The sequence below is a fragment of the Erpetoichthys calabaricus genome, chromosome 8 (genome assembly GCF_900747795.2).
Source record: "Erpetoichthys calabaricus chromosome 8, fErpCal1.3, whole genome shotgun sequence".
In the NCBI taxonomy this organism is placed as follows: Eukaryota; Metazoa; Chordata; class Cladistia; order Polypteriformes; family Polypteridae; genus Erpetoichthys; species Erpetoichthys calabaricus.
In genome coordinates this window covers 11,993,691-12,008,986 of record NC_041401.2, presented here as the reverse complement: position 1 = coordinate 12,008,986, position 15,296 = coordinate 11,993,691, and the positions used below count along the sequence as shown (strand labels likewise).

Below are 15,296 nucleotides of genomic sequence, written 5' to 3'. Positions count from 1 at the left end.
ATGGCTGCCACGCGTTCCCAGCGTTCATTTGATGCGTCCTCTGAGCAGGTCCTCAGAAATTAACGCGACGCGTGCGGGAGTTGCAGTACCAGCAAAAAGTCGGGGGGGGGGGCGCAGTGTGCTAAAAGTTGGAATGTGACGTCAGAGTCTCTGGTTACTATCTACATGTGACAGAAAGCTGCTTTGCGGATCCTACGAGATTGATGTGCGCGCTTCGATGTTTGATGAATGGTTCGATGTGGTGAAGCAAAATGCCGACATACAGATATATTCGTGGTGCTTTTATATTCAAGCATCACATATTCCCGATCGTAATGACACGATACGTTTTAAAAGTCTCACCATCTTCTGTGCCTTCTTTTTTACTAGGGCTTCTTCTGGTCCTGACAGCAGCGGATCACCAGCAATAGATCGCCACACTGAGCACATTAAATGTATGATATTCCAACTCTCTGCACATTTAGAATCCTTAGATTTATACTTGATATCACATTCATGATGAAATGCATGAAAGTATGTATGTTACATTTTACAGATAATTATCGGTTATTTCGTTTAAATAATGCATACTGTTAATAATTACACACATGGGGGTGACACAGTGGCAGAGCGTTAGCACTGCTGTCTCACAGGGAGTCATGTCGCTGGTATTCCCTGCCTGGAATTTGCATGTTTTCCTGCTGGGTTTCCTTCCAAAGAGATGCAGATTTGGTGACACTAAAATGACACCAGTGTATGTGTGTGCTTGTATTCACCTTGCGATGAGCTGATGCCTCATCCAGGGATTGTTTCTGGCTCGTGCCCAATACTAGCTGAAATGGACAAATCCCTGGACTGATGGATTTAATCATTAAACATCCTTTTCAGGGATATTACGGTAAGGTGTCATCGGAATTTAATGGCTGTTCCAGACAATTCACAACACAGCGAAACCGAACCTGTTCTCACCGGGATGATATCTCGCACTGCCACCTGGTGGATTCCTCCAGATTTACGTAAAGTATGCGCGCAAGTATGAACAGTAAAACGCATGCGTAGCAGGAGCATCAGCTGCAGCATGCGTCGTGTCGCGTGAAGTATAACCCCGGCCTAAGGAAACACGTTTCCCTGTACAATGAAATTATTTCTTTGCTGTCCACACCAAATGACAAAACGAACGTATAAAGATAAGTAGCAGACAGATAATAAGTAACAGAGGCAGCATAAAGTATAAAAACAGAATAGAAATATAAAGTGTAATGTGCAGGTAGGTGTGTGATGGACAAGTCAAATACAGTTATGTGAGGTCGATAGAATGGAGTTATAAACTCCAGTCAGTTATTTAGGAGTCTAATGGCCTTGGGAAAGAAAGAGTTCTTTAGCCTGGAAGTCCTGCATCTCATACTCCTATACCTCCTGCTTGAGGGTAGAAGAGTGAACAGTTCGGGTTGGAGGTGAGTCGAGGCAGTTCTCCTGCGGACTCTGCAGTTGTAGATGCTCTGCAGAGAGGGCGGTGGGGTTCTGGTGATCTTCTCAGCAGTCTTTCCCACTCTCTATAGGTGTTTGCGGTCCATAGCAGTAGTGTTGCCGTACCACACCGTGATGCAGCTGGTCAAGATGCTCTCAACAATGCAGCTGTAAAAGTTGCCAAGGATCTCAGTCGACATACCAAACTTCCTCAGCCTCCTCAGAAAGTACAGCCGCTGTTGAGCCCTCTTGACCAGCCGTGTGGTGTTAAGTGTCCAGGTGAGGTCCTCACTGATGTAGACGCCTAGGTATTTAATGCTGCTCACCCTCTCCACTTCAAGCCCTCGGATGAACAGTGGCCAGTGAGGTCTCCTCTCCTTCCTAATGTCCACTATTATCTCCTTCGTCTTGTCTGTGTTGAGGGTGAGGTTGTTGTCCTCACACCATGACGTCAGACTGTCCACCTCCCTCCTGTAGGCCACCTCATCCCCACCAGTGATGCGTCCAATCACTGCGGTGTCATCTGTGAACTTTAGGATGATGTTATCTTTGTGAGAGGCGACACAGTCGTGGGTGAGGAGGGTGTAGAGGACGGGGCTGAGGACACATCCCTGTGGGGTGCCTGTGTTTGTGATAATGGTGGCTGAAATCCTATTACCAATCCTGACAGATTGGGGCCTGCCAGTCAGAAAGTCTAGGAGCCAATCACAGAGGGTGGGGTGCAGGCCAAGTGCAGACAGTTTATGGGGGATAACCGTGATAAAGGCGGAGCTGTAGTCAACAAAGAGCATCCTGATGTAGGAATTTTTGTTTTCCGGATGGGAGAGGGAATGATGTAGTGCGGCCGCGATGGCATCTGAGGTGGACCTGCTGGGTTTACTGCAGGGGGTCTAGAGTGTCCGGTATGCTGCTCTGAATGTGGGCCAGTAGCACTCTCTCAAAACACTTCATGATGATTGGAGTGAGTGCTGCATCTGCATTCAGGCAGATGGGTGGGCTTTGTTTTAGCAAAGGGGACGATGATTGTAGTCTTAAAGCAGGACGGAATGATTCTCTGACTGAGAGAAAGGTTGAAGATGGAGCCGAGAACATTAGCCAGCTCGTTGGCACATGCTCTGAGAAGCCCGCCCAGGGATGTAACAGCTCATATTAGAAAAAAAAAAACTTTATAAATTTTTGCGGCTCTCGATTGCGGCAAATAGAAAAAAGACGTTGCCAGTGAATTCGGAATTTTGCCATCGACACCGTCAACTTTCTTCAAAGACCGAACAAAAAAAAAAGAAGAAAAATCTCAGGTTGCTAACGTATGCGAACTGCTGCATTTGAAGACGTCGAAAAGGTCGTTTTTATGTGGTTCAGTGATGCCCGTTCAAGAAACATTCTTATTACTGCGGCACTCATTCAAGAAAATGTGAGGCTTTTAAACTCTCTTGGCACCCCTGAACTGGACAACACGCCGAAGAGCGTCCCGAAGTGCGATCACCGCGTCTGTGGAAGACTGCTGGAGCAACAGTAGGCTCACAGCTCTGCTGCGTGTCTTCATCGAAGAAAACAGAAAAGATCTTGATGGGTGATGTAAGGAACGTTGTAAATGCAGGGAACAGGATTACTTGGTCACTAACCTGGTCATGACCCTGCCTGTGTCTGTGTATCGGAGAGTGGCAGATCACGCTACAATAAATAACCGTGGTGCTCCTGTTTCAAGCTGAATAAAGCTGGTGTCGCTAAAGTACTGAGACTCAGCCTCTTGTTTTGGGGTGTTAGACAGGGACTTATAGCGTGACCCCAATCTTTTAGGATTCGCTTCTGTGGCGCCTCACTGCACCGCTGTGAGCCTGCTGTTGCCCCAGCAACAGACAAAGTGTTACACAGACGCAGCAATCGCGCTTCGGGACGCACTTCAGAGTGTCGCCCCATTGGGTGGGGGATCCCAAAAAAGTTCAGAAACCTCACAATATGAAGAAGAAGAAAAGGATGATTCGGCTTCTGATTGATAACTGTGCTGCTGCCCACAACATGCTTCCACATTTATTTAATGTTCACGTTGAATTCCTCCCACCCAATTACAGTACACAGCAGTGCTTCAGCCATTGGATTTCATCCGCACCCTGAAAGTGCATTAGCACAAGGAAATGCTGAGAAACATTCTCGTCAGCATAACTTGTAGACAGGAGGAGATGAAAATTAACACGAAAGAAGCTACTGAAATGATTGCAAACGCCTGGACGCAAGTGAAAGAAAGCACTATAGCGACAAATACAGAATCTCATTACTACGAAATTTTCATTACAACTGTTGTGATGCAAGATTTTGCATATAACTTGATAAATATTTTGTATGTCTTTATTTGTAATTTAGGCAAAGCAATGTAATTTAATGTTACATTAGTGAGTGTTTATCGATCCCCGCCCCTTTAGGAATGGGTCTCTCTGAATTTTACGACAGAGTTGAGGGAGGATGTGACTTAAACCAGTTTGGCGAGTGTTTCTCTGTTAAAGTCTTTGAACCCCCGCAAGAAAGCCATAAAGACATATGGTCTTGGGGGTGGCAGGTTTTAAGATGTTGTAGTCCCCCATTGGTCTGAAGTATGGCTGTTTGGAATTGGCTTGGATCAGAAGCTTTTAAGTACCATGATGTCCTATTGGCTGTAGGGGTTGGACAGGGAATCTATAAATCTGCTTGTTCAACCACATTCTCTCTCTCTTACCAAACTGATGAAGACCATCACACCATGAACTGAAGAAGACAACACAATGGAGAGCACAACTCAGCAGCCATATTGAGGCAGGCAATGCAGCCTGTTCTGAAGAAAGCTGAATGATGCTTTAACTAGAGACATTTTTAAGTAACTAACAAGTCTGTGTGCCGCCTGAAACTACACATCACCATTTAAATCTCCTCTTAGGTCTTCCTCTTCTCCCCTTCCCTGGCAGCTCAATCCTTAGCATCCTTCTCCCAATATACCCAGCATCTCTCCTCTGCACATGCCCAAACCAACGCAGTCTCACCTCTCTGACTTTGTCTCCCAACCATCCAACCTGAGCTGACCGTCTAATGTCCTCATTTCTAATCCTGTCCATCCTCATCACACTCAATGCAAATCTTAGCATCTTTAACTCTGACACCTCCAGCTCTGTCTCCTGTGCCACCATCTCCAGCCCATATAACATAGCTGGTCTCACAACCGTCCTGTAGACCTTCCCTTTCACTCTTGCTGATACCCGTCTGTCACAAATCACTCCTGACACTCTTCTCCAGCCACTCCACCCTGCCTGCACTCTCTTCTTCACTTCTCTTCATCACTCCCCACTACTCTGTACTGTTGATCACCTTCACCAACTCTACTCCTTGCATCCTCACCATTCCACTGACCTCCCTCTCATTCACACACATGTATTTTGTCTTGGTGGTCCTACTGACCTTTATTCCTCTCCTCTGTAGAGCAGATCTCCTCAACCTGCTCCCTACTCTCACTACAGATCACAATGTCATCAGGTTGTATGGTTGCCAATATTCAAATGTACTTTGCATATTGTTATTATTTATGATTATTATCAATGATACATTATTTTATGTGCAACTTAACTCCTGCTTGTCTTTTTACTACACCTAATTGCCTGAGGTTATAGATATAGAAGGGAAGGTGAGGATAAGTTATATACTGTAATACCTTATAAACAGTGGTAAGTCTGTGAGATTAGGCATTTTGACAAAGGATACTTATTAATAATACAAAAGGGGAAAGTAGAGCAACATATTACTCTACCAAGACAAAACAACATCCAAATATTTTTTAGGTCCCTGGCAGTTCGTTGTAATGGAACTTTACCTGTATATAGTTTCAGGTTATGTAACACGCCGCAATTACAAAAGAACTTATTCCAACAAGGGAGCTAGCGCCCCCTGCTGGATAGAAGCCTACAAGTCCTGTTGTGATTCCTGAGCCCACCAGTGTGTTCTTTCTTCTTCAAAATACTCCAGACAGTTGATTTTGGTCATCCTAACGTCGTACTGATGTCTCCAATGGTCTGAGTCTTGTTTTTCAGCCTCATGATGGCTTCCTTGACTTTCATTGTCATGTTGAACAATGGCAGCTACAGACTTCAAACAGTGAAAGGAAGCCGAGGTCTCTTATGAAGCCATGAAACCCACCTGAGGAGTCACAAACACTTGTGATGCCAATTATCCCAAATATTATGGTGCCCTGAAATGGGGAGATCATGTAAAAAAAAATCGTAAATGTCTGTAAATCCCCTTTAGTGAACGTCTGCAGTGTGCACTTTAATCATGATGTCTGAATTGTTTGATTTGTAATTTTAAACTGTGGAGCAGAGGGGCAAATCAAGAAAAAGTGTGTCCTTGTCCCAAACATCGTGGAGAATGATGAAAAAACAAGTGAAAACTGAGACCTTTTGATTTCATAAGAATTCACCCTCTTTGCTTTGACACTCCTAAATAAGATCAGGTCCAACCAATTCACTTCAGAAGTCACATGATTGGCTGCTGAGGGTCCACCTGCATGCAATCAAAGTGTCACATGATCTGTCACGTGATGTCTGTCCTGAAAGGCCTCTCTTACTCTGCAACAGCACTAAGCAAGCAACATGAAGACCAAGGAGCACTCCAGACAGGTCAAGGACAACAGTTGTGGAGACGTAGAGATCAGGGTTGGGTTATTAGCAACATATCTCCCGAACTTTGAATATCCCAAGAAATCCATTACAACAAAATGGAAAGAATGTGGTGCCACTACAAACCCTGAGAAGGCACAAACTGGGCAAGGAAGGTATTAATCAAGAGATGCAACAAAGCAACCAATGATAACACTGAAGGAACTGCAAGGAACCACAGTGGAGATGGAAGTGTCTGTCCATAGGACCACTTTAAGCTACACTTCACAATGTGGGGCTTTATAGAAGAGTGGCCAGACAGCTTGTGGTGGACTCTCCAAACACATGGAAGAAGATGTGTCTGACTTAAATAGTAGAACATTTTGGCCATTATGGGAAACGCCATGTGTGGCACACAAACCCAACACTTCCCATCACCCCGAGGACACCGTTCTCACAGTGAAGCATGGTGGGGGACAGGAAAACTGGCCAGGAAAGATGGATGGCACCAAATACAGGGTGACTGTAGAGGAAAACCTGTGCGTCTGCCAGAGATTTGAGACTGGGATGAAGGGTTCACCTTCCAGCAGGACAATGAATGACCCTCAACATACTGCTAAAGTGATACTGGAGAGGTTTAAAGAGAAACATTGAAATGTCTTGGAATGGACCTCAATCCAATGGAGAATTGATTGCATGACTTGAAGATGGCTGAACACCAACGCAACCCATCGCACTTGAAGGAGTTAGTGCAGCCTGGCCTTGAGGAATAGGTGAAAATCCCAGTATCCAGGTATGCTAAGCTAATAGAGACACTCACCAGGAGACTTGCAGCTCTAAGAGGTATTTGGTTTAAAGGTAAACATCTACATGTCTTGGAATGGCCAATTCAAAGCCCAGACCTCAATCCAATGGAGAATCGATTGCATGACTTGAAGACGGCTGGACACCAATCATCAAACTTGAAGGTGTTGGGGCAGCTTGGCGTTGAGGAATAGGTGAAAATCCCAGTGGTCACTCACCAATAGACTTGCAGCGCTTAAAGAGATATTGATTTTTGGGTATGGGGGCAAATACTTACGCACATTCAGGATTTCTGTTTTTTTTATTTATGTTTGTGTCACAAGAAAAATATTTTCCACTTTCAAAGGGTTATGGCATTAAATGGTGACAACCCCCAAAACACACACACCAATAAATCCATTTTAATTCCAGTTTGTAATGTAATAAAATGGCAAAAGGGGGTGAATACGTTTGCACAGCACTGTAAGTTGGTGTCCTTACCCTGCATGGACCTCAATCCCTGCCCCTCCAGCCCATGAGATCTGTCATCACCCTCTCTCCTCAATGTACCCCCTCACACACAACCCTCTTCTTTGTCTTCTTTCAGCTGCTCCCAATAGGGGTTGCCACAGTGGATCATCTTCTTCCATATCTTCCTGTCTTCTCCATCTTGTTCTGTTACCCCCATCACCTGCATGTCCTCTCTCACCACATCCATAAACCTCCTCTTAGGTCTTCCTCTTCTCCTCTTCCCTGGCAGCTCAATCCTTAGCATCCTTCTCCCAATATACTTAATATCTCTCCTCTGCACATGTCCAAACCAACACAATCTCACCTCTCTGACTTTGTCACCCAACCGTCCTACTTGAGCTGACCCTCTAATGTCCTTATTTCTAATCCTGTCCATCCTCGTCACACCCAATGCAAATCTTAGCATCTTTAACTCTGCCACCTCCAGCTCTGTCTCCTGTGCCACCGTCTCCAGCCCATATAACACAGCTGGTCTCATTACCGTCCTGCAGACCTTCCCTTTCACTCTTGCTGATACCCGTCTGTCACAAATGACTCCTGACACTCTTCTTCACCCACTCCACCCTGCCTGCACTCTCTTCCACAATCCCCATTACTCTGTACTGTTGATCCCAAGTATTTAAACTCGTCCACCTTCGCCAACTCTACTCCCTTCATCCTCACCATTCCACTGACCTCCTTCTCATTCACACACATGTATTCTGTCTTGGTGGTCCTACTGACCTTCATTCCTCTCCTCTCTAGAGCAGATCTCCACCTCTCCAGGGTCTCCTCAACCTGCTCCCTACTATCGCTAAAGATCACAATGTCATCAGCAAACATCACAGTCCACGGGGACTCCTGTCTAATCTCGTCTGTCAGCCTGTCCATCACCATTACATATAAGAAAGGGCTCAGAGCCGATCCCTGATGTAATCCCACCTCCATCACTCCTACAGCAGACCTCACCACAGTCACACTTCCCTCGTACATATCCTGTACAACTCTTACGTACTTCTCTGCCACTCCTGACTTCCTCATACAACACCACAGCTCCTCTCTCCTCACCCTGTCATTTGCTTTCTTCAGGTCCACAAAGACGCAATGCAAATCCTTCTGGCCTTCTCTCTACTTCTCCTTCAACACCCTCAGAGCAAACATCTCATCTGTGGTGCTCTTTCTTGGAATGACACCAAACTGCTGCTCACTAATCATCACCTCACTTCTTAACTGAGCTTCCACTACTCTTTCCCATAACTTCATGCTGTGGCTCACCAGTTTTATCCCCCTGTAGTTACTGCAGTCCTGCACATCCCTCTTACTCTTAAATATCGACACCAGTACACTTCTTCTCCACTCCTCAGGCATCTTCTCACTTTCCATGATTCCATTAAACAATCAGGTTATCATGGCATCAACAATCTAACCCTAACCCCCCTCTCCACACAACCCTACCCCCAGTAAAATAAAGCCAATGCAACTCTGCCTTTTATTAAATGAAGAGTTTATTCTTCGGTAGTAAAACGTGAGAAAATCATAGTAGCTATAAAGAGCTTACAGTCATTGTTCAGAGATGTTCAGAGATCCACAAATCATTCCTTTCAAGATAAATCGGATAAACTGTACAACAATGTGCAACCAAAGATCAGGAGCCTAAAATATCGAGTATATAAATCTATGATTTTTTTTTTCCTCCCATAGTAAATAAGATAGAAATTATTTACAAACTAAACTAAAAGCTGTAGGCGTACAAAAGAAAGTTCTAGAAGAAGTAAAAACAATGCTTACGCCACCAGGTCTATATACAGTAGGTGTAAACTATACAGAAATGCGAGGCCACCACAGTCCAATTCCCTTCCAAAAGATCCATCCAGCAGAATGTTATTTTTTTGCGTTTTTTCATTTTTCGACTTTCTGACTTCCGCAAAAACAAAAACAAAAAACGAGATGGACAACAAGATGACTACGACAGAATAGGAAACGTAACAAGTCAGTTGACAGACCGTCGCTGTCCTACTTCTTCTCTTTCTTAAGTTCCGCTTTCTTGCTCCGGGGAACCAGAAACACGCTGCCATCGGACGTCTGCTGGAGCGAGTACTCGCTCGGTGAGTAGGGCTTTCCGTCCTCGTCACGCAGCATGCTGAAGACCTCAAGGTAGAGGCTGTTGAGCTGCTGCTTGAGCTGCCGCAGGTTTTGGTGCTGCTCCCCTTTCTCCTTCAACAGCTTCTCCTTCTCGTTCTTCAACGAGTCGAGTTCGCACTCCAACCCCACGATGTTCTCCATCTTCCTCTTCCGGCAGTTCTGGGCGGCAACTTTGTTCTTGCCACGCCGACGGATGTCCCTGATCAGACTCAGCTGTGACTCATTCAGCTGGTGTTTGGACATCAGCTCGTTGAAATCTTCCACGGGGAGGTTGATGATCTTTTCGATGGCGAACGGGATCTGAAGCACCTTGGCGCGCTGCTCGTCTCGTGAGAGACGAGCCTCCAGGCGGCTCCTCGACTTGTCTTTGGTGAAAGGAGTCTTGAGGTAACCCGGGCTTCCAGGCGGCTCACTGTCTGTCTCGTCTGAAGTTAGGGTCGATAACGGTGTGGACTGCGATGTGGTGACAGGAACCTGGTACTCATCTATATGGTAGGACACCGGGAACATCTCTGCATATTCTGCTTGGACACTTCCAGGATTGCTGTCCAACTCTTCCATGTCCGAGTCATTGATTGTGAATGATGCACTTTTGTAAAGGGATGATTCTAATGAGTTGCCTGGAGAGGGCGCCTTTGGGCTCGAATCCATGGAGACTCCAGAATCCGAGTCGGGGATATCGGGACCTTCTTGCACTGTTTTGCCCGTAAACGGCTCCTCCATTGAGAAGGTAGCGAAATCCATTGGCGAGTCACTGAGGATTTCAGTCAGGGATGCGTCCACTTCAGGCACAAGGGGCTCACTGTTGTTAGGCTTGGGGTTCATTAGGTCGGGATAGAAGAGGAAGGACCCGTTCAGATCTAAGGCATTTACGGTCATCTGGCTGACTGGCTCAGGTGGTAACCCTGCAGGGTAAGGACCATCATAAGCTCCGAGAAAGCCAGCTGGGCAGCCCGTATTTGGTCTTTTCAATACGTCTGGAGGTTCGGCCACATAGAAGTTGTAGTTGGCATCTTGAACTTCCTGAGGCTTGCTGGAGTTTGCATAGCTGGGCATATCTATCAAACTTGTATTCTGCATGTTCAGGCAGTCCTAATTAAAAAAAAAAAGACACATTTGAACTCATTAGAAAAAAAATGTCTCTCTATTATAAAAGAAAATCTTGAGACGAGACTTTTTCCAAGAGATTTTTTTCAAGTCCCGCCCTCCTCTCAGTCATTTTCAACCACGCCCGCGGTCCACTCACCTCTCATTCGTGTGAATGCTTTTGTCAGACGCAGTTCCTGTGCTCTCAGCTCTTATACATTTTTACATGTTTTTTACTTTAAGTTCCCAATAAAAGAAGACGTATTACACTGAAAAAAGTATAACATTGATGTTGTTCATTCAACGTAAATTTTCTCTTTCAAGCAACTTAAGATTAGTCATTTAGTGTTGTAGCTTGAAATATCTGGTTTCAGATCTCAATCAAAGTAAAAAAAATGTATATATAAAATATATATATTTTTATAAACGTAAAAATCCTATTTCAGTTGACTTAACTCTTTTAGGGCTAATTTTTTTTTTTTTTCTTTTCTCCCAGGGCTGAAAATTTTTCCAAAAACTAACATTTTTTAAAAAGGAACACAAAGCAATTGTTTAACATATCAAATCAACAAAAAATATTTACTTTTGACAAATGTTACTGTCTTGCATGTTGTATGAGCCTGAATACTCTATGATTTCACATACATATCACATACATTTTACACAGCAAAGTCTGATCTCGCTAAAAAGCAGCCAATTTCAGTCATTGCCACATTGCACTCCTTACCATACGTGTTGCTTTGGTGCCTATTTTTCAATTGTCTGTTGCTGCACTTTCTCACATATATTGTTAGTGTGTACTGTAGAGAGACAAGTCACCCATTTGCCATCGTGCCATGCCACTGCCACCAAGTTTTCTGCCTGCATGAAAACCGTATTGTCACCTCTTTTCATCTTCTGAAACTTTATGCACTTTATGTATGGCATTAAAGCCTGGCTCACCCCATGGGATTTGCTTCCATTTATTACAGAAGTGAATAAAACTTTGCAGCTGCACGTACCTATCACCACGCTGCATAACCTGTCCAAAGCCACCAGGGGACAAAACACGTTTGGACCAATGCTCCCTGAAGTTATATCACCAGTTCTGTCCCATCTCTATTTGTAATGCCACAGCACGCTTCATCTCGTCTTTTGTTGTGGGTTTCCACTTTGAAAAACGAGAATGCGATGCAAGCGCAGCCCGCGATTCAAAAAAATTCTCTGCCTACCTGTTTGTCTCGTCTGACAGTAGCTGAAAAGCAGCATCAGGAGAGAGCAGCCTGAAGTACAGCAGCTGGTGATCTGTCGTGTCCAACAGCAAGCCATGCCGTCTTGTAAACTCCGGTAGCCAGATCGGCTCTCAACGGATCAATGTCTGTGTATTTATCCCATGCGAACCTTGCCATAGATGCATCGGCTGCGCGAAGGCACTCAACTGGCAGCAGATCCGCTGGTGTCTGATCAGCTGATGCCGGCTTCTCACTCTCTTGCTCGATCTCCTGATCACTGCCAATAAAATCCGATTCTGAAAAATCAAGAGTCCGACTCCGCGATAATGCGCAAAACATCGTCTGCCGAGTGTTTTCTTTTCTGCACTTGCTTCGCCCCCTTGTCACATGTCGATGCCATCTTGCCATTGTTTACATTTCGCAACTCACGCACACGCAAGGTTTATTTGCCGAGTCAACGAGTCTAACATTCCTCCAAGCACAGAGGGAATGCCTGCGACGTGACAGTGAGATTTGTCGCCATTAACAGCTGATTGTCGCCCTCTATCCCTGGATGCCGACTTTTGTCGACATTCGCCTTCAACCCCTCCTGTCGACAAAAGTCGACATCCGCCCTAAAAGAGTTAATATTTTAGGTTGTTCATGTGCTGTGTTTGAGGGGCCGTTTGTATATTCTTTCGGTCGAACTTTCCAGTGTGATGGCTTTCCAACTGCCAAAAAAGAAGAACAACTTAAAAAATAGATTTACTTCAGTAAAAAAACAAGTGAATTGCACCCAATCACTCTAAATGATTCAACTTAAAAATTGTGGGATCAATAAGCTAAAAAGAATGATATTGGTTCAGATTAAAAATATTAAGTGTGAATCATCACCTTATTTTTTTCAGTGTATGTCCAAATCCATCCATCCATTATCCAACCTGCTATATCCTAACTACAGGGTCACGGGGGTCTGCTGGAGCCAATCCCAGCCAACACATGGAGCAAGGCAGGAAACAAACCCCGGGCAGGGCGCCAGCCCACTGCAGGGCACACACACACTCCCACACACCAAGCACACACACTAGGGACAATTTAGAATCGCCAATGCACCAAACCTGCATGTCTTTGGACTGTGGGAGGAAACCGGAGCGCCCGGAGGAAACCCACGCAGACACGGGGAGAACCCGGGAAGCAAACACAGGTCTCCTTACTTAGAGGCAGCAGCGCTACCACTGCGCCACCGTATGTCCAAATCTTATTGATGAATTTCATCCCGAAGGGTTATCAACAGAGGAAATGAGTACACGGGCAATCCTAGCAACGAGAAACGATGAAGTGAAACGAATTAACGTGAAAATTGTCCATCAGTTACACAGCAATGACATGTAAAATTTTAATAGGTGACAAGACAGACAATGTAGTACATCTTCCGCAGATAACATCAGACACCAAAGGAGATCTTGACATGCCATTCGTATTAAAACGCTTACAGTTTTCTGTTAGAATTGCTTTTGCTATGACAATTAACAAATCACAGGGACAAACATTTGAAAAAGTTGGTTTATTTATTAGAGAGAGAGAAACGATATTCACTCACGCTCAATCCTAGCACACACAGAGAAATGAGGAAGTCAAACGAATTAACGCAGAAAAAATGTTGATCGGTTACACATCAAATTGGTAAAGTGTGTCCAAAATTGTCGTTCGGTTGCACAGCAAATTGTTTAAATACGTATCACTAGAATATGCTGAAACAGTTGGTGGTGATCGTGCGGATGAGGACAACAACAATTTACAACATCCCGTAGAATATCTACAACCGTTAACAATGTCCGGTCTTACAACGCACGAATTACTGTAGAAAGAAGGATGTATCCAAGACAGATTATGTAGTACATTTTCCGCGGATAACATCAGACACCAAAAGAGATCTTGATATGCCATTCGTATTAAAACGTTTACAGTTTCCCGTTAGAACAGCTTTTGCTATGACAATTAACAAATCACGGAGACAAATGCTCGAAAAAGTCAGTTTATTTATTAGAGAGAAAGAAACGAAATTCACTCACGAGCAATCCTAGCACCGAGAAACGAGGAAGTCAAACGAATTAACGCAGAAAAAATGTTGATCGGTTACACATCAAATTGGTTAAGTGCGTCCAAAATTGTCATTCGGTTACACGGCAGATTGGTTAAATGCGTATCAATAGACTCTGCTGAAACAGTTAGTGGTGATCGTGCGGATGATGAAAACAACAATTTACAACATCCCGTAGAATATCTACAACCGTTAACAACGTCCGGTCTTCCTCCGCACGAATTACTGTAGAAAGAAGGATGTATCCAAGAAAGGTCATGTAGTACATCTTCCGCGGATAACATTAGACACCAAAGGAGATCTTGATATGCCATTCGTATTAAAACATTAACAGTTTCCGGTGAGAATAGCTTTCAAAAGACAATTAACTAATCACAGAGCCAAACATTCGAAAAAGTCATCTTATTTAATAGAGAGAAAGAAATGAAATTCAAACACGGGCAGTTATACGCTGTGTTGATGCATATGTAACAATTCCCATGAAAATAACAATCTGTTTAAATTGTACATCCGCTTCCCCATACGCGAGCAGCAGAACTGCAAAGAGGCTAGTGCGTTGTGCCCGCCCGGGGGTTGGTGAGCGAAGCGAGCATGGGACAGAGCCCCCTAGTAATTACACGTTATTAGAAGAGAAGCTGAAAAGAATGACGTCAACTATCCCATAACAAGTCAAGGTCAGGGTGGTAAGCTGACATGAGGTATTCGTAGTCCATGTATGGAATGCAGAAGATCTGGGCAGCCTGAGTGACTGGAAAGGGCCATTAACCGGGTCTACCTACTGTCCGAGGAGGGAAAGACCATAAAGCAAGACTCATCAATGTGAGGGGACAACGAAGGCTATGCCATCTAGTCTACTGTGGCACAGATTAATTTAAATGACAGTTACAGTAGTAATCTGTCATGACACATGGTGCATCGGATGCTTCTGCATATGAAACAGAGTGCCCGTGCTAACCCCTGCCCACTGTCAAAAGTGCCTACAATGGGCACACGAAGGTCCAAATTGGACCTTACATCAATGGAAGAAGGTCCCTAATCTGATGAATCCCATTTTTCGTTGCATCATATGGACAGCCAGGTACACTTATGTTGTTTATTTAAAGAAGAGATGTCACCAGGACAGACAAGGCAGTGGAGAGAATTTGGTGTTTTCAGCAATGTTCTGGAAACTCTAGGTCAGGGCATTTGTGTTGACGTCGATTGGACATGTACCACCTACCTAAACATCATTCCAGAACCAGGCACACTCATTCATGCGAATTTGGACCTTACATCAATGGAAGAAGGTCCCTAATCTGATGAATCCCATTTTTTGTTGCATCATATGGGCAGCCAGGTACACATATGAGGTTTATTTAAAGAAGTCATGTCACCAGGACAGACGAGGCAGTGGAGGGAATGTGTTGTTTTCAGCAATGTTCTGGAAAC

At 44.5% G+C, this 15,296-nt stretch overlaps 1 protein-coding gene across 1 annotated transcript in view; it reads right to left on the bottom strand.

Moving 5' to 3' along the window:
• Positions 1-8,836: 8,836 nt before the first annotated feature.
• nfe2l2a (nfe2 like bZIP transcription factor 2a) overlaps positions 8,837-15,296 on the bottom strand; it is an 82,961-nt gene continuing 76,501 nt past the window's right edge. The window contains exon 5 of the mRNA XM_051930639.1: positions 8,837-10,583. Within this exon, the coding sequence (XP_051786599.1) occupies positions 9,363-10,583 (1,221 nt within the window). The 3' untranslated portion in view covers positions 8,837-9,362. The remainder of the gene's footprint in view (positions 10,584-15,296) is intronic.